The 26,280-nt window shown below is 39.6% G+C and overlaps 1 protein-coding gene and 1 long non-coding RNA gene across 2 annotated transcripts; one reads left to right on the top strand and one right to left on the bottom strand.

The window, feature by feature from the left end:
• The first annotated feature begins 2,524 nt into the window (after positions 1-2,524).
• OPN5 (opsin 5) lies at positions 2,525-20,591 on the top strand. Its single transcript, XM_065679207.1, has 6 exons — positions 2,525-2,678; positions 9,684-9,803; positions 13,182-13,352; positions 15,069-15,403; positions 18,999-19,231; positions 20,518-20,591. Exons 1-6 carry the CDS (start codon positions 2,540-2,542, stop codon positions 20,579-20,581), a joined length of 1,062 nt encoding a protein of 353 aa, XP_065535279.1. The 5' UTR covers positions 2,525-2,539; the 3' UTR covers positions 20,582-20,591.
• Positions 17,639-26,069, bottom strand: LOC136014454 (uncharacterized). The gene is made up of 3 exons (XR_010612718.1): positions 25,938-26,069; positions 25,073-25,238; positions 17,639-18,113 (listed from the first exon to the last, which is right to left on the bottom strand). It is a non-coding gene; the product is annotated as an uncharacterized LOC136014454 (long non-coding RNA).
• Between the last annotated feature and the right edge of the window lie 211 nt (positions 26,070-26,280).

The following is a 26,280-nucleotide window of genomic DNA, read 5'->3' as shown; positions in this document are numbered from 1 at the left end:
AAGGTGCAGAAGAGGTAGAAAATGGGTAAAATAACGAAGCATTTTTTCTCCTCATGTACTCTCCCTGCAAATTTGGTCTCTCGAGGGGAAAAAATTAGAGCTTCATGACTTTACCCAGAAGCCACGGCAAAAAGTATGGGAGACCTGGGAGTCATAGAATCATAGAATTGTTAGGGTTGGAAAGGACCTCAAGATCATCTAGTTCCAACCCCCCTGCCATGGGCAAGGACACCTCACACTAAACCATCCCACCCAAGCCTTCATCCAACCTGGCCTTGAACACCGCCAGGGATGGAACACTCACAACCTCCCTGGGCAACCCATTCCAGTGCCTCACCACCCTAACAGGAAAGAATTTCCTCCTTATATCCAATCTAAACTTCCCCTGTTTAAGTTTTAACCCGTTACCCCTTGTCCTGTCACTACAGTCCCTAATGAAGAGTCCCTCCCCAGCATCCCTATAGGCCCCCTTCAGATACTGGAAGGCTGCTATTAGGTCCCCACGCAGCCTTCTCTTCTCCAGGCTGAACAGCCCCAACTTCCTCAGCCTATCTTCATACGGGAGGTGCTCCAGTCCCCTGATCATCCTCATGGCCCTCCTCTGGACTTGTTCCAACAGTTCCATGTCCTTTTTATGTTGAGGACACCAGAACTGCACACAATACTCCAGGTGAGGTCTCACAAGAGCAGAGTAGAGGGGCAGGATCACCTCCTTCGACCTGCTGGTCACGCTCCTTTTGATGCAGCCCAGGATACGGTTGGCTTTCTGGGCTGCGAGCGCACACTGAAGCCAGCTCATGTTCATTTTCTCATCGACCAGCACCCCCAAGTCTTTCTCCACAGGGCTGCTCTGAATCTCTTCTTTGCCCAATCTGTAGCTGTGCCTGGGATTGCTCCGACCCAGGTGTCAAATGCTAAGTTCCTGCATCCCATTTCTTCCCTACCAAGCACTGACAAGGAGAACTGGGATGACTAAATGTCCTGAATAGCTTTTGGTTGGGTGGTTTCAAACATCACAAAAATGGTTTATATCTTATGCTAGAGCACCTCACTTTGCTTCTTCAGTTTGTCCTGGAAGAGTAACTTCACAGATGTCTGTATTTTCCTACATAAGGGTTCACTTTATTGATCTTATCACATTTGACCTCAATAGCCCACTTCCACATAAAAAGAAAAGGAAAAAGGTCTCAACAAGCTTGCCTAGATGAGGCTATTATTTAATACTATTGCAATTTCTTCATAACTGCAATAGCCAATTACTGTTCATAAACAGAGATACGTAAGTTTATTTACATCAGACTCCACCACCTAAATAACTCTAAGGAGAAAATATGGATGTAGCTTTTCACTGAACTGTAAAATTTGTAGAGTTGCAATGTGTAAACATAGTTCCCCTCAGGATATGTAGAAATTGCTGGGACTGTCTTACTGATAATTCCCAGTTTCTGGGCATTACAAGAGCAGTGTGTATAGATAAAGACAAGTTCAGTATGCATTAAACACATTGAGGAATGAAACTATTCAGACACAAACAATTGCCCTGCTTGGTTTCTCTGTATTCTCAGTCTTCGGTCACTCTTACACCCAGCTGGAAACATGAAAGCCAACCATATCCTGGGCTGCATCAAAAGGAGCATGACCAGCAGGTCGAAGGAGGTGATCCTGCCCCTCTACTCTGCTCTTGTGAGACCTCACCTGGAGTATTGTGTGCAGTTCTGGTGTCCTCAACATAAAAAGGACATGGAACTGTTGGAACAAGTCCAGAGGAGGGCCATGAGGATGATCAGGGGACTGGAGCACCTCCCATATGAAGATAGGCTGAGGAAGTTGGGGCTGTTCAGCCTGGAGAAGAGAAGGCTGCGTGGGGACCTAATAGCAGCCTTCCAGTATCTGAAGGGGGCCTATAGGGATGCTGGGGAGGGACTATTCATTAGGGACTGTAGTGACAGGACAAGGGGTAACGGGTTAAAACTTAAACAGGGGAAGTTTAGATTGGATATAAGGAGGAAATTCTTTCCTGTTAGGGTGGCGAGGCACTGGAATGGGTTGCCCAGGGAGGTTGTGAGTGCTCCATCCCTGGCAGTGTTCAAGGCCAGGTTGGATGAATGGTTTAGCGTGAGGTGTCCTTGCCCATGGCAGGGGGGTTGGAACTAGATGATCTTGAGGTCCTTTCCAACCCTAACTATTCTATGATTCTATGATTCTATACTCACAAAAGGTGCTTCAGGAGCCCTTGCTTGACAGCCACAACACAGTGGTACCTAGGTACTGCTCAGATGGATTACTGTTCTGGATGCCATATGAATAATGACATTCTTGGATTAAAGCAAGACGTGAAATAAATCATGGTAGGATGATTTGTGAAATTTTGAACTGGATCCTGAAATGCCCTGGGAGGTGGCAGAGAAGAGATGAAGACAGGAGGATGCATCTTGCATATGAACAAAAACATCTTCAGATTTTCTTGTGGCAGACATGATCTATTGCAAACTTTGTTCTTTCAGGCACTGTTCTTTGTTTTTCAGACACTGAACTTGACATGAATGGGATGGCATCAGATCACAATACTTCCTCCCAGGAAGGATACCTCCCACACTATCTCCAGAAGGAAGACCCTTTTGCATCAAAGCTTTCTAAAGAAGCTGACATCATAGCTGGGTTTTATTTGACAGTAATTGGTAATGATTTTGTAATTCATCTTTGAAATATGACTAAGCCATTGCACCCTTGCAGGCACTCACAAAGAAGGCAGAAGTTGCTGTGCATTAGATGAGTAATTACATATTTCTTCATACTAGAAAGAAAAATCCAGGATGGAGAGAAGAGAATGTGACAGAAATATGGTGTCAACAGTTAACATCAATAGACAGTGCTGCTCCAGGTAGCCAAAGTAACTAGCAGTAGGCTTTCTAGCAAAAAGTGAAGAAATACTCTCTCTTTTTTTTTTCTCTAGTGATAGGTTACTAGCTTGCATTTTAATTGTTCCCTTTTCCCTTGTGCCATGTAAGGCTTATGACCTGTTTTCAAAGCCTGTCTCTGTAAAGAGAACATTCTCAGATGTGCTTATCAGATGCGCTTGTTTGAATATTACTTGGCTCCTGGCGTCAGCTGTTCTGTTACATATTATATTTAACAATATTTTCTGCCTAACCTCTTCCCCTCCCTTTTGTTTTGGAGTCTTTTACTGTGTGCCAAGTGACTTTGCAAGCAGAACAAACACAATTATTTATTGGTTAGTGCACAAAGAAGATAGTTGGGTCTGATTTCTATGTTAAGTATTCATATGCCTAGGGGTTGTCATTCAGCTGGAAAATACTGGTCTCTATTGCTTCTGAGGATAAACTGGTCCTTCTTGACGATTTACCTTCTTTACTTTATGCAGGTGAGCACAGTTATATCTTTCTTGTGTCAATACTTGCCTCAACATTTTCACTTCTTTCTATGGTTTAAGTTTCCTTATGTTTTATGGCTTTAGTTCACACAGTTTTTAGCTCAACAGCTATTTTCTCAGTAAAGCTCAGCCAAGGACACGTAACTGCTACACCAAACTGGGCTCTCGGTGTCAGATGGCTGAACACCAGGCTGAATACAGGGTATACAGTGTATTTCTTGACATTTATTTCAGTTTTGATTCATCCTCTTGTTCTATCAGTACTGCACAAAACACAAATGTCTTTCAGTTCTACTGTCATGGTTTCTCATTCACTGTTTTACATCCCTCCTTCCTACTCTTTCTTACAGCCTTTCCCCTGACTGATCTAAGTAATTGAATCTATTCTGCAGTGGAGGTTGCACAAAGACTTGAATAATGTTTATTTCTCATTTGTCTTCTGCTTATGTCTTTATCAAAAAAGGAGTTCAGAGCCACAGTGTCAGCAGGTGAAGCTGTACCTTGGCATTCTTTCCCTGTTTTGTATTTACCTGAGCTTTTCACATGCATACATTTTTTCTGCAGCTTTGCAGACAGATATCTTCACTGAACTGTCCAAGACAATCCCCCATCAGGTCTTTTTTTCACTTGGTTACACAAATTCAGCTTTAATCCAAGGGAATATGTCTGAGTAGCTGAAATGAATCCTTCCACCGTGAGGCATTGCTATATTGGCTTTGTTTAATGTAGATCTGTCCAATTCCAAAGAAATATCCCTGCCAGATGTGAAACACCTTGAAAAACATAGGTATAGTCAAATTAAGGAAAGGAACAGAAATGTCCAGGGAAAAAACAAAAACTAACCATGAAAGCACAGACTTACACGGGCAATGTGAGGAGACTGAAATTATAGTTTAAAAAGGGCCAATAATCCAAATTAATCATTTGGACTCATCAGTGAGATCCCCACCTTCCTGGTGGTGTGGATTGGACATCAAACAGCCTGTGGTGGACTTGTTGAACTCAGCAGCCTAAGCCAGGAAAGCTGAAGCCATAGCTCTGCTGTACATGTGTGTAGCTCTAGACATCATATCCTACATATTGCTCTGGGTTTAGTTTATTTTTTATGTGGTTATGTTTAATTGTAGTTTACTTATTTACTTACCTTTATGGTCATTACACACTCTGGTGGCAGCTTTCATTAGAGCCTAGTATGCTTTTCACATGTGCATATAAATGATGTATTTGCATCTTCCTTGGACTTGCATCTATAGCATAAGATGCCACAGGTATCCTGCACAGACATTTTTAATTCCTTTTGCAGCGATTTTAAGCAGTCATTGCTTGGCTGCTGGTCAGTTGTGCCCTCAGCTATTTCAACAACTGGTTTCGTATCTTTTAGGCCAGTACAGCGGTGTTCAAGACATTGTATAATGCAAAAAGGGATATTAATTTGCCAGAGTCAGAGGGAAGTACAGAAGCCCCTTCCTTTTATAAGGGTTTGTGTGAAGGAGAGTGTTATGCTTTTTACCAGTAAAGCAGAATTGCACCTCAGAGCTCAGAGGTGTAATTCCCAAGAGAGGGAATGAAAACTGGTAGAAGGAGCAATGTCAGGTCTTCTGTACTTGTGAATAAATGGGGTAAAGTAGTCTTTAAACACATTTTTCTTACAAAACTCCCCAAAGTTTTTCTTGGACTAATGCTTCTCCTGTGGGTTGCACCTTACAAGCCTGGGCTAGTTTAGCATCCTGGGGATGCCACTGTTAGCTCCTGTTAGTGAGCAGATTCAGATTTTATTACCCATTAATGTTTAGGTGGAAAGCAATGTTTTAATAATATCTTGGGCTTTCACAAATATGAGAATTTGTTCCCAGGTAAATCTCTTAGTGACTTTTTTTTTTTACTTTCTGCAAACAAAAATAATCCTGAATTTCCTTTTCAACTAAGCTGATTTCAGGAAGTTCAAAGCATCCACATATCTGTCAGGACATAAAGCACTGCCATGCAGAGATTTCTTTGTGGTAGATCATGAATCTTAAGGTGGTGGAGAAGGAAGCCTTGCTCTGTCAAACTACTCGCTGACATCAAATTCCTCTCAACAGGCTTGTTAAAGATATAAATTTGCTTTAATTGGCATCTTTATAGTTGACCAGAACTCCCAGGTATCAAAAGCAGTAAGCAAAAACGATGTGCTCAAATACATCTTGGGCACAGTTATGTGTTGGGGTAACTGCAGTATTGCGTATTGACTTTCTAAACTCTGTAATTTGCAGAAGGTGGAAAACCAAACTGGAGCATTCAGCTCCCATGCCCAGCGAGGGTATGTCTATGGGTTTTTATTGTAACTGGTGGTTCAGGCTGAACTTGTCTCTTGTCACCTGCCACTGAACTGTGTCCCCTACTCTTTTGCAGGCCACTTCCAAGACATGGTGGCCCCTCCTGAGGATGTCCTGTGTGGACATGCTGATAGTGGAGATAGGGACTAGCTGTGGAAAGGTGGGAAGCCAGGATTGCTATTGAGCACCTTCCTGTGCTTGAGGTGTGTAAGGTTGAAGTGTGTTTAAAATTTATCTCAAAAATTTATTTTGTGGGAGGAAGCTACACAGTGGGTGAACAAGGCTTGGATCGTATCAACAAACTCAGCAGTTTGACTTTTAGGGTCAAGCTGGTTGTGCAGCTGAAGCATTGAGGTTTCATAGAATCATAGCATGGTTTGAGTTGAAAGGGATCCTAAAGCTCATCCAGTCCCAATCCTCCTGACACGGGCAGGGACACGTTCCTCTAAGACCAGCTTGCTCAAAGCGCTGTTCAACCTGGCCTTGAACACTGCCAGGGATGGAGCATCCCTATTATTTGAAAATATAAAAATGAATTCTTTTGTCGTTTAAGAAAACCAAGAGTCTTAACCAATCTATGAGAAATTCTCTGTGAATGCGTGATCTTTCACCTAACTAGTTCATTTCCACATGTATTTTTTAATCAAACAGTACCCACAGTTATAACGATCCAATTCCTTTTACTTTGTCACTTCTCCTGCTAGCTTTTTCATCACTGACTTGATTGATTTACTGTACATTCTGGTAGGGTGACTAACTGCTGAGCAGAGACCCGCTGGCTGTCAGCTCCTTTGAAAGCCCATGGCAAGTAACTATTGATTTGCAAACTGTTGCTGCACACTTCCTCAGGGCGTTATGAAACACCTTAATTGAAAACAAAATCCTGAACTATCTGGATTTTTTTTATTCTCTCTGATGGTTTAACACTGTTGTCAGATTGGAGAAAAGGATTCCTATTATTGGAGTCTTATTTGTTCAGATTGCTACTTTTATATACTTTCACCTTTCACTGCAGGTTGTGATTCTGAGCCTGACTCTTTCTATGTAGGTGTCACAGTTTCAGCTATAGCATCTTTGGCTCTTCATTAGTATATTTGTAATAGTGTTATGGTGTCATGGACAGCTTGCTCCTGGAAAAGAGCCTTTATTTTATATCTGATGTGCCTGTTTCCTCTGTTTCCAATCCAGGCACACAGCCTGCCAGCACCTACTAGAGCTGGGAGCCTGCACCAGAGAAGACTTCAGCTAGCTGTTAGGAAAATACTTGTAATCATAGGGAAAATGAAGTATTAGATGGCTCACCTAAGGTTATCACAGTTTCCACCACCAAGGAGTTAAGAAAAGAATTCAGATAAGCAGTTAAGTCTATCCCAGCCCAAACCAGTCAGATGCAGGTATAGACAAAAAGCAACTTAAATTGTCACTGGACCTCTTCCAGATCAGGAGGTCAGTGGGCTGGTGCTCTCTGAAATATTGCTATTAATAATGAGCAGCTGCTTCAGAGGCATGTCTGATGAAAGCATCTCTGGAGTACCAGTCGAAAAAGATTCAGGAAAACATCAGGTGCTTTCAAAAGGTATTTCAAAGTGGACGCTGGTACTCTGAATATCCTAAATATAATGAGACAGAAATGGTATTCAGAGAGAAAAGGATTAAGGTACATGAAAAATGCTGAGATTCATTCACTTAGCTTCAAGGAAGAAAATATTTAATATGATTTCAACCTACATACAACTCAGATTAAATTTTTAAAGCCATAAGAATTATAGAATCACAGAATCACAGGATGGTTTGAGTTGGAAGCGACCTGAAAGATCACCTTGTTCCAACCCCCTGCCACAGACAGGGACACCTTCCATCAGACCAGGTTGCTCAGAGCCCCGTCCAACCTGGTCTTGAGCACTGCCAGGGATGGGGCAGCCACAGCTTCTCTTGGCATCCTGTGCCAGTGCATCACCACCCTCACAGTGAAGAGCTTCTTCCTAATATCTAATCTAAATCTCCCCTCTGTCAGTTTAAAGCCATTAGCTCTCTTCTTATCACTACAGGCCCTTCTAAGAATAGGAATTTGTTTAGATTTCATTCATCAAGGATAAATCAAATTTGCTGGGAAAAGCTAATATTCAATGATAAGCCAGCTTCTGTCTTGTTTATTTTTAAAAATAATACAGAAAGCAATACTGTCAGTAAAGAAATAAGAAGTGTTCCTGGTTAGAGGAATATTGAATTTATTACTGAAACATTCAAAATCAAAGTACTCTTCTCCTGGCTTTGATAGACTTTATGTTTCCACAGATACACCTATTTCTTGGTTAACAGTCTAGTTTTAACCTCTGGGAACCATTTTTCTGTCTGCCTCAGGGGTGTTCCCAGGTTGGGTTTCTTGGTTTTGTGAGCATCCTTGCAAGCTGTTTGCTCCATTGCTAGGCCAGAGTAAATAAATGCCCACTTAATTCCTGAGGCCTGGCCTCCCAGAAGACTCTGATGAAAATTATGTAGTATTCAAAGTTCCAATATTTAAGGAGGGTGGTGTTGCTGCGTGGCTGGGTCTTTTTGAAACATGGAGTACATTGGAGTTTGCACCACCAAAGCCGTGTGTAGGAACACATCACAAGGAGCGACTTTGCTGCCTCACTGGCAGAGGGAAGTTGGGTTATTTGTGAACTTTTATAGCAGTCTGGATGGTTGGCCTCAGCTGGTAACCAAGCACCCAGGGCAGCCACTTGCTTACAGCACCCATGACAGGATGGGGAGAAAACTGGAAGAGCAAAAGCAGTGGAGATAATGACAGAGTGAAGGTAAAGACAGCAATTCAGTCACCAGTTACTGCTGAGGGTAAAACAGGCTCATCATGGGGAATTTAAGTTAACATTTAATTTCTGATTTGGGTAGTGAGAAACAAAGATGACAAACATAAAGTAATTAGGGAAAACACCTTTCCTCATCCTTTCCCAGGCTGAACTTCATTGCTGTTCTAGGTCACTTTGGTAGGGAATGGTCGCTCTTTGCTCTTCATTCTTTTCTTCTGTGTCTCCCTCCTTCTTGCTTCCTCCTCTGCTATGGCCGAAGCCTCCATGGGCTGTGGTCCCTTTAGTGTGTTCGCCTTTGGAGGTGGCTCTTGCCTCCTGAAAGGGATGATGTCCTGTGTTTCTACTGTAAAGCGTTCACTCTGGGCTCGAGGTTTTTCAGACATGAGTTAGTGAAGAAACAGTTTTCTTCAATGGAACTGTAAACCCTGCAGTGTTTGGTACCAGTGTGATTAAAATCCACGCCTGATTAACTACTTGCAGTGTTGGTTTCTGCAGGCCCTTGGGTGGTAACATGCAGAAAAGGTGTCAGTCAGCAGGATTCCTCCTCATGCGCTGAATTCCAGCTGGAAGTTGGAATCAAATATATTTTATAATCTTGCTTTCTTGTGATAGAAATAAATACTTATTTTACAATTTAAGATGTAATATTAATATATTAATTTAAAATATTTTAGAAATTTACCCCCCAAATCTCTGCTTATAGTAATTAGTGAAATTAAGGTTGGTCAGAGATTGGGGTCCTTCTGATTACAGACAGATAGAATTTTATTCTGTTTCTATGACAGAATATGTCTATATGACAGAATACAGCCATTCATTCATGGTTGTATAAATGTTTGTGAGGAAAATGGGGTTAATCAAAGCAGAGGAATTACGGGGTTTCTATTATGTGCATTTAGTGGATAGTTGTGCAGGCTCAAATGGTGAAGGCAGTGTCCTGCTGCAGAGGGGGAAAATAGTATTTGTCGTGGGAGGTAGGTGCCTGCAGCTGATGTCTCTGTGGGTTGCATAATGAAGATGAGGTGATCGTGTGTCAGAGTAAAATGCCTATCCTTGGGACCACAGGTTCAGGCTAAAAATATCAGAGAATATCAAAAGGAAGATGTGATATTGCTAGTTTTGAGAAGAATCCTAATTTGATTTGGTTTCTTTTTTCCATTTTTATAGGGATTCTTTCAACTCTGGGAAATGGCTATGTTATTTTTATGTCCTCAAAGAGAAAAAAGAAGTTGAGACCTGCTGAGATAATGACTGTTAATTTAGCAGTGTGTGATCTGGGCATTTCAGGTAAATTCATGTCTTATTTTCACTCATTTTTACTATCCCACTGTTCTTTCTGGAAACAAGAAGACACAGTCCTCTGGAAGTCATGAGAGCCCCAAATGCCTTTTGCTACTGATATTTCTGCTCTATTATTTGTATAAGGAGGAAATTCTTTCCTGTTAGGGTGGTGAGGCACTGGAATGGGTTGCCCAGAGAGGTTGTGGGTGCTCCATCCCTGGCAGTGTTCAGGGCCAGGTTGGAGGAAGCCTTGGGTGGGATGGTTTAGTGTGAGGTGTCCCTGCCCATGGCAGGGGGGCTGGAACTAGATGATCTTGAGGTCCTTTCCAACCCTAACTATTCTATGATTCTATATAACAAAGAAGGATAGAAAAAAACATTCCTGGGGAATGTAATGGGAAGAAATGAAATGTACAGAGTTAAAAATAGGGTTGGATTTATCAATCAGGCAAAACTCCTGCTCACCCCAGCACTGGGCAGGCCTTCAAAGACAGCTCTCTTATGCATCCTGGCACAATAACCACAAAATAGTGTGGTGTTATGGTTGAAGAAAATGATATTTTCTTGCTGTAAGATGCAAAAGAATGGATCCAGGTGCCTCAAAAATACATACTTAGCCAAATATGAGTGGGGTGGGGCATGAAGGGAAAGAATAGGAAATTGCCAGTGGCCATCAGCTTGCCAAAGCTAATAATTTTTTCTCTAGTGACCGTTCTCTTTTACCTTTGGGTCAGGGAAATAAACGTTTGTGTCAGTTTGTAGAGTAAGAACAATTTCAGCCAACTGGAGGGATTTTTATTTCAGCCCTGCAGCCTGGTTGTCCTGGCATGAGAAGAGGGAGCTTTGGAAAGGTTTGCATGAACTTGCAGAGTCATAAGCCTTTGGAGATCATTCTTTTTGTTCTTGACATGAGTCTCATGCAGCTACTCATGGCTATGTGCAAATACTGGGAGAGGAGTGGATGTCCTTTTGAAAAAAGGTATTTTGGATGGCAGGCAATCCAATGGGTATAAAAGCCTGATCTGACCCAGCTGACCACGGGATTTCCCCAGTGCAATATAAATGCCAGTATATTCCCATGCTCCCAAAGTCATCTGTCCCCTATGGCTGCATACACCAGGATCCCTGCCCTTAGCTCCAGTGCACCCTTTTCCAGCCCTTGTCTCTGCCAAATGCTTTTGCCCTCATCCAAAAACCTAAAATAGCACTGAACTACATAAAATGGTGGCTCCCAGGCTCCCAAAATCAAGGCTAATTGTGCTGTCACTACACATGTCCCTGCCTCAACTTCCAGTACTTTTGATGTCTCTCAGTGATCAGTAAGCATGGTTTTCTGAAGGAGACACTGATGAATTCAGCAGAAGAAAGTATGAATATCTCTGCTCTGCTACCATACAAATAAATCCCAATGATTTCTTTGGCATATCTGCCGTGGAGACACTATTTCCACCTTGAAGCACTTTGAAGAGAAAAAAAACCCCAAACAAACCTACACCAGTTTTTGCCTCTTCTGCGATGCTCCCATCTCCTTTGTGTCTTCAAAGTCTGTCTTATTTTATAAGGCTCATATCTGACTCTGATGACAGTCACTCCAATGAGATCTAGTGTTTCAGAATTTCCAAAGCTATATATTTGATTGTAAACAGAGATCTCCTAACCATGTAAGTTATATGTCCCAGGCATGCAAACTAGAGCTTATTTGGGAACCCTCAGCGCGAGGGCTACTAGTTTCACTGTTAGATGATCTATTCAGTCACTGTGATTGGCATAGCCACGCATGCCTTTTCTCCATTCTCTTTAGTTTATTTTTTTTAAATGGAAGAGGTTAACTGGAGAAATGTGGTGTGTTCTGTCTCAGACTGAAGTGAAGATGGGACTTTTCCCAAAATCTTCGTATTTCACACACGCGTTCAAGAAACAGGTTCTGCCGCGGCCCTACTTACTGCAGGTTTCCACAGGGTGGCACCAGCCACTCGATCAAAACTTCATCAGGCGCGTGTTGCGCTGATACCCGGCTCTGAGCTCTGTGCTGTTGGAGAGAAAGTTGTAAAGAAATGTGTTGGCTTTTGGAGCTGACAATGCTTTACATGGGTAAAGTTGCTGAATCTTAGCATATATGCCAGACCTTTGCTTATTTTGTGGGGTTTTTTTTCAAGCCTTGACTAGGGTCAGCTTTTGCTTGAAAAATTCAAGCACATTTATTCTGCTTGAAGAAAAGCAGACATAATATATTGACCTGAGCACAACCGTCAGGCTCAGCCTGAAGACTCAGTCTTAGACTAAAAGAAAAGAATCCCAAAATACTGTGTTTAAAAATAAGCCTTATTTTGAAGGGTTTTCAATCATGGATAAAAGGCCATTTTCTTCAAGATCTTGTTTTGGTAGAAATATTTCAAATTTCTGTTAAGAATGAAACCAGAATGTTTAGTTTCTCATCAGTTTCATCTGAGATGGAATATTCTGGGGGGAACAATCCATAATATTTTTCTACAGATCATGTCAACAAAATAGAGAATTTTGTCTTGACTTCTATGACTAGGTTACCTTGTGGGAATTACAGCTTGCAAGACTACTTTATAAACCAATTCACTGAGCTGTCATGACATTACAGACAGTGTGGTTCAGTCAGGGAAACCAGTCCAAGGCAGCTGAGTTGCTTTCAAATCCTTCAAGCGCTCTGGCAACTCCTGTGCAGGAAGGAATGCAGTCACAAGAAGGTGGAGTTCAATATTTAATGTTATTTGAATGTTGCAGTTGAACTCTTCAGGCCTTGGAACATTTCAGGTCAGTCTGGTAAGCAGAAATGAAGGATTTGTAAATTGTGCTGATGTTCCTGGATTGTACATTTTTGAGTTTTCTGTTCCATTAGAGTTGATTTTTTTCTGTTTGCCCGGTCTGAGACAAAAGGAAAATAAAATCAGGAAATGGAGATTTCCAACTAGAAAATTACAACTTTCAAACTTTCTTATTTTCATGATACTTATAAAGAATATGGATAATACTAATCTTCTATAAGGTAAAAAATGGAACAACATATGGCCTAATTTCACTTCTTCCATAATGCACGACCTTCTCTTACAAATGGAGAGACAAGCCAAAGTGCCACTCAGGCAGTCTCCAAAATAGTTAGGTATTATTCAAGGCCCGCCTGGACAAGTTCCTGTGTGATGTACTGTAGGTTACCCTGCTCTTGCAGGGGGGTTGGACTAGATGATCTTTTTAGGTCCCTTCCAACCCTTGGGATTCTGTGATTCTGTGATTTCCATTTTGTTTGGGGATGCTTAAAACTTTTTAGTATATGTGGCCAGGTGACCCTTTCTGAAAAAAGCTTTTTCATCAGTGATGGATGCTACAGTCAACTGACGTTCTTTTCTCCTTTCGAAGTTGTAGGAAAACCCTTTAGTATCATTTCCTTCTTTTCTCACCGCTGGGTATTTGGATGGATGGGCTGCCGCTGGTATGGATGGGCTGGTTTCTTCTTTGGTTGTGGGAGCCTCATTACCATGACAGCTGTCAGCTTGGATAGATACCTAAAAATTTGCCACTTGTCATATGGTAAGAAAGAAAACTGTATTATGCGAATATAGAAAATCTATACTACACAATATAGTTTTCTAGACTGGAATCATACTTAAGCTCTTCAGAATGTTTTTGTTAAATAGAGAGGGGAATACACAGATAAGAAAAACATATTTTCATGATCCAAGTAATCCTAGCTAAATTTGTATTGTTGAATATATCACTTTCGTAGTTTAATAAGCTATGAGTTTTAGTAATCACTCATAGGTAAATCACTTTGTGTCTTTCAAGGCCTGTTAATAGGTCATAATGTGAAATCATCTATCTGATATGGAGATGGATCCTGAGATGATGGAATGAATTGAGCAATGAAAGCTGTTATCACCGTATCCATCAATATTTTATATCTCTTAAATACAATGTATTGTATGCTTCATTCTTTACAGTTAAAAAATGTTGTCACAGTTTAGGGAAGATGTTTTCTTTGCATTAGAAGAGGCTAACTCCCCAACAAAATACAGGAAATAACCAAGGCGACTTCACATATAAAAACCACCTTGTTGCTTTGTCCTTCTACATCAGAACACAACAAAGCACCCTTCTGTCTCTCAGCCATTCTGCCTGAATACAGAATTTGTCATTCAGTGTTTATTTTCCTTCTAGTAATCAGGAAACATAAAATCAGCTGGGGAAGGGGCACTGGTCACATCCAAATTGCAGTTGTTTCTTTGCTTTGGCTTTGTATTAAGTCATTATCAAACCTTCAAGAAAGCTCCTTAAAGTCAGTGGATGGGGAGTGAAAACAGATTAGAGCTTCCAAGGTGGAAGGAGCTGTTACAATACCATTGTCGGAGCTTCTGCATAAGTCATTGATTTTAACTTGGTAGTCCTATCTAAATCTAACATGTTGAACAAAGGATGATGGAAAGCTTGTAAACTGAAGCTTTTTCTAGATGAATTAGAATTGTATGCAAGGTGAGCAGAGAGACCATGTTCCACCCTACAACTCCAGACATGACAATAGCATTAAATGAAAAAAAAAAACGGGCAAGGGTACAAGAAAACACCTATTAGAAATACTTCTGATAGTATACACACGGTGATTCATTGTGCTGGAAAAGAATGGCAAAGTAAAAACAAATCCTTGGTATGTTATTTCCTCTGTAAAGCCTTGTCTTTCAGTCACTTGGGTTAATAATTAATGTTGAGAAGCGTCCTGAGATCAAACTTCAGTCAATGTATGACAGGAGGAATAGGAAATAACTAAGTTACATTATACAGTTGCAGCTAGTGAGCTTTCACGCAGAATAACGAAAGCCTGAATTAAAGACAGTCCTTCATTGGGGTTGAAACTCCGTCTCATCTGGCCACATACTATGAATACACCTTTACAGACCACACAGCAAGCTTCAAAATTACTAGACAAGATTCCCATGATTGCTGTTGAGCTACTTGTTTGTATTGCTTTTGTACATACTCTTCCAGGTTGTAAATCGTTGCAGTCTAAAGTAAAGATCTGAAATGCGGTCAAGTGGAGCCCTCCATATGAGTGTGCATTTCTCTTAATGAGGTAGAATGCCAGCAATGCTGGCTGGCTTAGGGGTCACTATCTATACCTAGAAAGAGGCAAGATGAGCCATACAAAGTTGCTGTCAAACAGCAGAAAATAATCTACTGTATGTGTAAAATGAGATGTTCAATTGTGTCAAATACATATTGACCTGAAGTTGTAACTCTTGACTTATCTTTCAGGTACCTGGCTTAAGAGACATCACGCATTTATCTGTCTGGCAGTAATCTGGAGCTATGCGACATTCTGGGCTACAGTGCCTTTCGCTGGTGTGGGGAGCTATGCCCCTGAGCCATTTGGCACTTCCTGCACTCTGGACTGGTGGCTGGCACAAGCTTCAGTGGCTGGACAGGCTTTTATTTTGAGCATTCTTTTCTTTTGCCTCCTCTTCCCAACTGCTGTGATTGTGTTTTCTTATGTCAAAATAATTTTAAAAGTCAAGTCATCCACCAAAGAGGTTGCTCACTATGATACCAGGATTCAGAATAGCAACATACTTGAAATGAAGCTGACCAAGGTAGGTAGGAAGATTTAACTTAGTTTGCTTTGATGGCTTGTAGAAACAGGCTTGGAGGTCTCCAGCCATGTACCCTGCTATGCTAAGCATTTGTAAAATTCTCTGAAGGTGGCTCTTCTAGCTTTCTCCTCCATTACTGTTGAAATGGAAAAAGGCAGGAGTTGAAACATAATTTTGTGACAAGGGCACTGTTGCAGGAAAATTAAAATGTGAACTGTAGGCAAAAAATGAAAACTAGCTATAGGTCCAACACTGGATGCACGGAAATTCTATTGACTAGACTTGCCTTTTAAAGAGCCAGCTGGGTTCACTGGCTCTACCAGTACATATAAATAGTACAGTTTATGTTTTATTTATATGTTATGCAACATATACAGTTCTTCTGGATTGCCGGTGGTAAATGCATTAGCTGAAGAACAGCTAACAATAACTGAATAACAATAGCTGAAGAACACTAACAATAGGATTATAATCACAAGCTATTTTCCCTGGTCAAAACACTCAGGGTAGCCAAGCATGTGAGTTTAACCAAAAGGTGCGCCTTCTGGGGAGGGTGAGAAGGACAAACCCATTGATCTGTCCCTGTGATCTGGTGTTGAAATCTCACCCCCCATTTAGGTATGAAATCGGGTGTCTTTGTACCTCGTTAGCTATTATTATAGCAAGTGATGCTGGTTGAGACTGTGGTCAAACCTTCTGTTCCTTGTGGTTGTGTTGTACAGCTTATTTCTTGGTAGCAGGTGTACCAGGTAGTCCTTCACTGTTTTTATGCTTCCAGCTGAATACTTGAATCCTGAGATCGTAAGTCACTGCAAAGCTCTGCCACAGACCTCCTTGTGTGACCTTACACGACCCATATCACTTCCCTGTGGCCCTGCTCCCAATCGTAAATCTCCGTTTGCTTTCAGAAACAGTTGTAAAGGATTATTTAAGGCGTTCGAGGTGCAGAGGAATTATAACAGGAAAAAAAAAAGATAAGCAGATTATTGTAGAAGAGAAATAAAACTTTCAGACAGTTTATGTTCCTCTGGTAATGAGGATATAAACCAAAGTCACCTCAGTGACATTTCAGTTGTTTTTATATAAATAGTTTATCATTTTGGTTCAGCCATGAGCTGCTGATAAAAATGCACTGAAGTGATAAAATTAATTTTCCATCTCAGATGGTGTCCTATATTCCCTTTCTGATTGAATCTGTTTTCTATTTGGCAATAGTGACAGACATGATCCTTGCTGATACTGGTTATTGTGCCAGGAAACCTCTCAAAATGAAAACTTGTAATGAATAAAGCCAGATTTCTTAGTTGTAGAAGATTCACCAACCGCTGTAAGCCCTGCCAAGAGGCAGACAAGTGGCGTCTTTCACTTGGCTGATCAAATTTTACTGCATTTTTGGGGAGTTGAACTGAGAGTTATATAATATGCAGCAGTAAGTGGCATTATGTCTAAACATATTGGAGAACCTCAGCTAGCTACCTGTATGGTCAGTGCTGCCAATATAGCTGGTAAAAATGTATTTGCCCTTTAAAAGGAATGCTTCAATACGATACAGTTTTGTGGTTATTCAGCACCTTTCCTTTGAAAAACAATGGAAAGTGTTCTGAGGTGGCAGATTTATTTTTGCTGTACTGGAGGGATCATGTAAAACATCAGTTTGATCTGAGTTGAGACACAAGTAGTTGTCCTTTCTGTCTTGGATCTGCAGTGGAGAACGTATCTCAGGATATATATAAATACGGAAAATGGGTCTCCATCATAACTCATTTAAGCCCGCAACACAATTTATAACAAACAGGCTGCGTTTGAGATCCTTGGCTCACATGCACTGTTTCTTCAGTGACAGACAACAGCAACAAAAAGCATAAAGCAATGGAGTTCCCCTGAAAAAAAATACTTGATCAAGAGGTGGAACCAAAAGCTCCATGAAAGCTTATGCAATATCCAACCCCCTTGTGTTTTCTGATGATTTCTTGTTGTAATCTTGCTAATTGGCTTATTCCAAATGAGTGCATATGTATCGCTATCAGTCTGGATGTAGTAATAATCTATCAATGTTAGCAGTATAATGGCATCTGTTCTTCAGGATGTGTTATTGAATGATGTCATTTGAAGCTGTATCAGTCTGAGTGCAGACAGGCTGGTTCAGGTAAAGTATACAAATCACAAATTTAGGCCCCAAACAATTTTTCTTTAATACGTACACTAAACGTTCCTTTGGCTACATCTTATAAGGAAGTCCTTTTCTTGTTTCTTGCTGCATTCCAGGTAAACAACCTAAATGCTCTAGTAGAAATTTGCTTTTTAATGGAGTTCTAATGGAATGCAAATCCATGATATAGGTTAGAAGAAAAAACCTTAGCCATTGTGCTAGAATTCTCACTCTCAAATAAATTACCAGTGTTTTCGATTTTGGCTTAGCCAGGTAAATGCAGTCACTTTTTATCTGCTGGAGGGAGACCCACAGACTTTACAGCTCATGCCTTATTGAATGACTTTATGCTCACTTTTTCCATGTTTGTCTTGAAAGGAATTCAGAGGGTTGGCTTTTTTTCAGTTGAAGGTAGTCCATAGACCCTCTCATGGGTGCTGTCAGAAGATAGACCTAGTTTATCAAAATCTTCTCCTTCCTCCTGTTGCCAGTCACCATCCCTGTGGCAAGTTATTGGTCCTACTGGGTTTTTGCACCTTCTCTATGGGACATAAGCGCAGCCTACAAGAGGGGAAGAAGTCCTGCATTAGATCAAGGTGTTGCAATATCTTCTCTTTTTCTATTTTCTTATTTTCCTTTGGTTTTGCCTCAGTGACTGGTGCTGAGTGATACAGAAAAAGGAGCTATAGCAGATACAGAAAAGAATATACCCTCCTAAATAAACTCACCCACAAACACTCAGGGTCTTCTACTTCCACACACCATCAGAACCTAATTCCATCCTGGAAACTCCTTCAAAGACTTTGATTTTGTGAACTTTGGAATCTAATTTCAAAGAACCCAGAATCTGGAAGATTTGTGTTTAACACTGGTTTGGTTCGGTTCGGTTTGGTTTGGTTTGGTTTGGTTTGGTTTGGTTTGGTTTGGTTTTCCCAGCGCATGCTTGGATGAAATGGAAAAGAGACTGAGTTTCTTTTTGACAATCTGAGGAATATTTGGTTGGAAGAAACTATAGGATTAAAAGGCTTCAAGGATTTCCAAAAACTTTCACAGCTCTTTGTTATATATTATCCTAAACAAGAGAGCCTGTATGTTTTGAAAGGACTCTCATAAAGTAATTTAAATTTTATGTAAAAACCCAATTTTAATTTCTGAGAGCTCATTTAGTTTCCTCATGCTTAGTCAGATCTTATAGCATTTTTAAAGGTCTGTGATAACAGACTGATTGACCGCTCTGTATCAGGTGAAAGAAAAACAGACAGACGTTAGATAGAGAAATGTGTGACAGCTTTTGTTCATATTGTAAAAATGCCTGAAGAGAGTCATCATTCTTCTTTTCCATCCTGTGGCCTGCTCCCTTGCACTCTGCCTTGCTCTGTGCTGCGCTGCTAGTGTCAAAACTGCTACGCTAACCACCCTTTCTCTTTTCTCTTTTCCTCTCACAAGGTGGCAATGTTGATCTGTGCAGGGTTCCTCATTGCCTGGATCCCTTATGCTGTGGTCTCTGTCTGGTCAGCCTTTGGGCAGCCTGATTCAGTTCCCATCCAGTTTTCAGTGGTACCAACTTTGCTTGCAAAGTCAGCGGCCATGTACAACCCAATTATTTACCAGGTCATTGATTGTAAGTTTGCCTGTTGCCGATCAGGAGGGTTGAAGAAGAGCTCTTTGAAGAAATCAAGGTAATTCCTTCTTTGAGAAGTAGGGTATCTTTAAGAACACAATATTCCCAAAAGTACCAAACTAAGATCTACCAAAAGTCACAGCTCTTTGAGTTTTATTTCTTGGTTTTGACCATGAACTATTCAGGGTACTTCTTGCCATAGAAATTTGTAAAGTGATGGTGGGTGTAAAAAGTGAAGCAAGGAGATGTGGGGATTTTTTTGTTTTGTTTGTTTGTGTGTGTGTGTTTGGATTTTTTTTTTCCGCTTTTAAATCCTGCTGTAACTGCATTAATACAGTTTAAAAAAAGTCCAATTCGTTGCAATGGTTTTTAGATCAGTCCTGTCCTCCTGTTCCTTTTCTTTCATGTCATTGTATCTGGTTACCTCCAGAAGGTGTTGATGACCTCCACTGACAGATAAGTAAATGGGAGAGAATTGTGTTAATTCCTAACGTAATTAACCTGTTAATACTATGCCTTTCAGCTACAAAATTAGCATGGAGAGACAATAGTTCTTTAATCACCCTTTAGGGTATGAGTGGTAACTCATACCAAAAAAAAAAACCCAAACACCAAAAAAAACCAAAACCAAAACCACAAATAAATAAATAAAGAGTAATAAGGTCTCCTAAAAAGACCTCTTTTCTATTTACAACTTTCCAGTAAGATTGGTGCTGACCACCATTGGAGTTCCTGAAAACACTAATTGTCCATTCGGAGGAAAAATGCTTCTAGTTCTGTCTTATGTCAGTCAAGTGTGTTCTGTGATTGAACAATGAGATAATGATGGGTGTTAATCTGACAGTGTTGACTGATACACAGGCCACAAATGCCCTAACACATATAAGTGGTGGTGAAGCCATAGAATTCCAGTAATTTGCTTCAAAAGCCTAGAACATATGTGCTTCAGTATGTACAGTGAGTCAATATCTCAAGCTCCCACAGTTTTCCTTAGCAGATTATGCCATACTCTTACACTCAGATTTATCTCATCTGCAGAACATACAGAGACTATTTATGTTGTAAGTGTTTGAGGTGCTGAATTTCTAGTTTACCATAAACCGTTCTGCAGTTTTGGGGAAATGGGAGACAACCCTGAAGTAGCCTTCTGCGAATCTTTGGTAACTGCATTTGTGTTTAGCTGAAGGAATAAGGACTTTTCACCCAGTCCCTCATGCTGAATGCGAACTGGTTTTCCTAGGCCTGTGCAGTGAACAAAACTATCAGGAAAAATAGTTTCCCAGAATTAGGAACTTAATTGTCATCTTGCTATGAACAAACTGTTGTGCTTTCTCCTTCCCATAGGATGTATACCATATCTGCACACAGAGACTCGACAGCAATGCACGAAACCCAACTGGAAGTATGAAGGCTCATTTCACATATAGTGAATGAAAACCTGATGACAAGCAGTCATACTGTTCCAAGATCCTCTTTCTGTAAATAAATTAAAATATGATGACAGTTTTATTTTATTCCCTAGTCCTATGTAAATGTAGTTCTTTCCATTCTGATCAAAATAGCGTGATTATTGCTGAGTAAATATTTGAAGTACTCAGATGAAGAACAAACAGAAAAGATTCATTTGTATAAAAAAAAAAAATCACTTCAGAGGCTTCAAAATACTTTTTTTTTTTTTTTTTTTTTTTTAGCACTAACAGAAGTGATAGTTTGGATAACATTTTCCCACATGGAAAGGGAAGTATTCACAACGGCTAGTTTTACTTTGCTAAAGCTAAACTCCCTAGATTCCCACTGCAATTGCTGGAGATCTAGAGTGTGAGAGAAAGGATTCCTTAGAGGGCAAATCTGAATTGGAGCTTCAGTTATCAGGATTCCAAATCACTCAGTGGAGAAACCTTAGCCCATTGATGATCCCTTGTGAATATCTCTCCAACTCCAGTGGCTGCTTTTAAAACCACTTTGAATTCAGTCCTTCAGTATTCAGAAATATTTTGAGTTTAGTCAAGGCAAGACCAGAAGTGCCACACTCATACACCACAGATGGTTTTTGTGAATGAGAGAGCAAAGGCATCTTGCTCAGATGCTAGTTTTATTTAAACAATTTGGAATCATGAATGACTTTGCTATAAAGAAGCAGAAACTAAATGAAATCAGCGCCTTACAAGCCAAATGGAATCAACCAGTAGTTTGCACACCTTTTTACTACTCTGGCCAAAATTACAGTGGAATGTGATGGCACTAATCAGACAGGTTTGAATTCTTGAATAGGAACTGCCTCTTTTCAGGTCATATTTCACTTTTCACCCTTTTTTATGAGATTACTATCTAATATAAAAGACAAATCTTTCCTCAATCTTATGCATGGAACCTGATTCAAAACTAGGGAATTCATGAGAAAGGTTACAGGATAGGTAAAAGAGGAATCTTTCTTAAGTGCAATTGTTTCCAATTTTTAACCACTAAGCCCTGAGAGGATAAGGATTAGGAATGATTTAGAACAACAGTCCTACTAAAAAGAGCTTGTAAGTTCCTAATACTCTAAACAGAAACACAATGTGGCTTGACCTGCAGAGTAAGGCAGCCAAAACAGTTGTGTTGGATCTGAGCCATAATTATTCCCATTTTCTTATATTTCTTTTTTGGATTTACTTTAAGGTAAATTGCTCTAGACCTTAAGGCATCGCTACTGACTCAAAATTAGCAGTCCAGTATAGGCAGATTTTTAATGATGAAAATATTGATTTTGATGTCTTTATGTAATTTATTTGGGAAAAGTATGACATGGTAAAAAATACCACCAGAAAGTGTCCTACACAGGTTTGTTTTGACTGTTTGTTAAAAAAAAAAGTTGCAAGGATCGAATTTTTCTGCTGAATTGTTCCTTTAAGGAGAGAAAGCATTTATGAAAGAGTTTCAATTGCTTTCTTGTTTAACTTTTAATGGTGCTTTTTATCATACTGTTAATTCTCAATTGTGTTTAACATGTATTCCCTGCCATACTGAACTTCTTTTGTAGCTGATCTGTAGTGATGTTAATACTGTTTTATACAATAATATCATGAAGGTTTAAAGTACTCTGATGTTTGTTGGCATGTCCCAGTACTACCATTCTGCAGTGCAAGCAGTTGCCATTTTCTCAAATGATGTTTAGACAATGGAGGAGAAGTTGAATTTTCCTGAATTTCCTAAGCTGAGTGGAAGAAATATTGTTTCCTTCTCTGCAATATTTCACAAAAAGAAGTTTGAATAAATATTGGGAGAACTCACAGAGGTACAAGGAGTTGCCATGTTACCTATGCAACGTTTTGTGTTATTTTTTACCCAGGAGTTGAGTACTTTCCCTTCTATAGATCTTTCAGTATAAGGTCTATAAGTTTATTTCTTGACTATGGTTGCAAGTTGTACCCAAGAATTGATCCACAGTATTTCCAAATCTGGTTATGAAGCCATTAACAATCTTTCCTCATCGTCCTGCAGCTTTTGTTCTTTTAATCACCCAGGCAAACTTTGGTTGGTACATATAGATGTTTATTGTAACTTTGGTCTGATGTAGAGGCAGATATACTGTGGCCCTATGAATGCAGATTAGTTGGAGTAGAGCTGCTGCTAAGACTGTAGAAGTCACCCACTAGGCTGACCAGATTTCAGGCTATATCAGTTCACAGTTTATGTATGAGCCCTTCCTGTAGTTTCAACTGGGGAAGCTTTTCTCTGTATTGTTTTTAATTAGGTGCTCTCTTTTTCTCTTGGGTCATCCCAGAACTGGATGCATACTTGTGGTGGGGCTGAATCTTCTATTCTTAAGGACTGTAAAATATTTTTTGATTCCACTATAGGGAATGTACTAGATACATGTGCTATTTAAATAGTTCAGAGGTTTAGTAAACTCTACCTACCAACTTCCATAACAATGATAAAAATGTTTCATATTATTTATTTAAATATATTTATTTTTATTCAGTCCCATAATTACATTTGTTTGAAGACACAGTTTTACCATTGCTGAGTAATATCTTGCTCTGTTTGAAACAATAGACCTTCAATTTGAGCAGGAGTTAGGGACGTGTTTATACTGAACATGTGTTAAAGTGAAAGATGTTTTCCTGAATCAACCTAGACATAAAAATTCAAGCATGCAGTACTGCAGTTTAAATGTGGAATCTGAACCTAAGAGCTCTGGGATCAATTTTGATTGAATGATGAAACTGAAGGCACCTTTGTTGTCCACTAGTATAAAACAAATCATACAATTAGTTTGAGCTCTATTTGGGATCACAGTGGTAGAGGAATAAGAGGCCTTGTCATGGATCTAAATTTTCAAAGTCCAGTTTGAATGGAATTGAAGATTGTAGGCTGGTGGTTCAAAGCGTAATCATTTGCCAGTTTTGTCAGGACAGTTTTGCCCTCTACATGTGCTCTACGTGACTTCTACATAATTAATGTTTATATAAAACTGAGACATGGAACTTTGGTCTGAGGTCATCAAAGGAGAGTGAATCTCTCATTTTCTGTTCCTGAAATCTACATGTTTTGCAGGGTTCAAACTTCTGCTGTTTTGGGATCTGAGCTTAGTCAAAGCACCAACAAAGTAAAGCACTCTCACTATGGTGACTGAGTAAGGGATACAGCTCTGAAGGAAAGTCTCTTCTTTGCATTTTCAATATTTCAGTCTCTTTGTTGTATTAAGAAAATTCCTCATTTTATCTGTTAACATTAAACCAAATGTTTTTCAATGAAAATAGTGTCATCAAGTACAATAGCTATAAATGTTAATTTTTTGTTATGTATCCTATGTGCAAATTTAGACTGATCTGCCAAGAAGTAAAATACTATCTGAATTCACTGTCAGTGGCTTGAAAGAAATAACTGCCACAGGTTAAGATTCTATTTAGGTAATGGGTGGACCTGGACAGTGAATTTGTCCGAGTGAAAGTAAGCCACTACTCTGTATTGTTAGGTTACAGACAGTGAAATTACGGAAAACATTTACATGGAAACTTTAAATTTGGCCTTTTTCAGTCATAGATGAAGAATTCTTATAACGCTTTTTCTCAGAATTGGAAATCTGTTGGCAATGTAGAGCTATTGAGATTTAAAATGCTTGAAGAGACACTTGAAATAAGGGAATTAAGCAAATTTTTATGACAGAAAAAGTGGAAAAAAGTAAAGCATAAAAAATAAAAGTTATGCTTATGAGATTTGGGAAAAGAGTATAGACCCTTTGTCCATGCAGATGAATGCAGCTGTAACAAAAGTTATACCTGAAATAACAAAGAAAAAACCCAAACCTAACAAGTAGTTTGTTAAAAATATTTATGGCCTACAGTGTATAATTGGAGCCTTGCATAAAATTTTGGGCTTTGTGGCATCCAAGGAGAAAAAGAAAATTGATGCATCTTCATATGAAGAGAGTATGGTTACATGTATGAGAGTACGAGAATTGACAGGCAAATGCTAGTGAATCGGATTCTCTTATAGAATGTTTTTCTTGGATGGACAGTGTCTTCTGGAGGATGATCCATCTCCAGTGTGCAGGGTGATCTTAGTCATGAGAAAAAATCTGTATTGCTCTTAACCAACCAAGCATTTAGTTCTTCTCTAATTCTACATGATTAATTTTACGATTGTGCTTCTACCTCTTCTTCCTGCCAGGGAACTTTCACACATGTCTATCTGCATCCTTCAGGAAAGCTGCTTTGACATCTTTTCAGTTACTTTGGTTTCCTACACATATTCATCTTTCAAAGTTTCACAAATCTTTTCAGTTCTCCAGCCCAATTTAGCACCTGAAACCAGAATTGCTGGAGAGCTGTTTCTAAGCGATGAAGAGAAGAGGCCTTTATTATCATCACCCTGTTTACATATGTTCTTGAGCCATTGTGTATTCCATACTGACCTTTCTCTAAATTACATGCTTTGCTTTTCAGGGTGACTTGTATTCCCCTTCACTTCAGACATGGTGCATACCGTGAGAAGGCTATTTTTGTAATTGCCAAGCATGATCTTCACTTGCCCAGTTATGCCTTTTTTTCACTTTATAGATGGTGGAGCAGGTCTTGAACCTATAGGTTAGAACAAAATCTTTTGAAATACAAAGTTTAATTACAGGTTTTCATGCTTTTATTACTTCTGAATTTAAAACATTCTTCACTAGTTATGTATAATAAGACTTTATAAGTCACTGACTGTAGTTTTGTGTCTCAAGTGTGCAGAGAATAAAACACTAGAACACTGGCACCCACAATTAGAGATCTATTCAAAGATCAGTATAAAATCTGGTAACTGCAACATCTGGATGAAAGATACTAATAAATAACAAAGGTTTTGTATGTTTCCTGAGTCAGTAACACACATTGTCGGTCTCTATTTTGGACATAACATGCCTAAAGGCAATTTTGGGACTAGGTCCCTAAGTCTTTGTGTAAAATGACAAAGAAATTTGTGGAATTTCAAGTAAACATTACATTAACCAAATCTGTTTCACGGAATGTATTTCAGTCATAGATGGTGGATATAGAGTGTGATAAAATATACATTTTAAATGATGAAGAATATTTACGTTGCATCAAGCATAATCCTACATTAATGAAAATATTAAACATATGTATGTGTAGGAAATAGATATGAAAATAGAGATGAGAAGGTCTTTTTAGTTTGTAAAAGGGGTTACACAGAGGCTTAGCATCCTAGAATCAGAGGGTGATGCGAGTCTTGCTCTTTCTGCACCAATCTTGCAAAACATATCAAGAAAGTCATCTTACCGTAGGGTTTTGCATTCATGGAGGTAATTTACAACACCTAGTTCCTCTGGAGCATCTGAAAATCCTTGGTCCTGAATTACAAGCCATTATCTTCGACTGATCAGTGTGTAGAGAACCTGCCTGTCTGCCCGCAGTTCTAGTCCCCAAAGCAAAGGAAAGCTTTAGAGGAAGCGTAGCAGGTAAATAAAAAAAAAAAAAAAGGTTTTCTATAAGCAATTGAAGCTAAAAGGAGAAGACGGCAGGGTTAAGCTAAGTAGCCTAGAAGAGGAAAGTTCTGAGAGTCAGTCTATAAATCGCTTTAAGGCAATAATAGTGTAAATGAAGGGAATGAATGTAAATGAAG

Source organism: Lathamus discolor, chromosome 5 (genome assembly GCF_037157495.1).
Source record: "Lathamus discolor isolate bLatDis1 chromosome 5, bLatDis1.hap1, whole genome shotgun sequence".
Lineage (NCBI taxonomy): Eukaryota > Metazoa > Chordata > Aves > Psittaciformes > Psittacidae > Lathamus > Lathamus discolor.
Note: the sequence above shows the minus strand (reverse complement) of the source record. Positions and strands in the feature narration are given on the sequence as shown.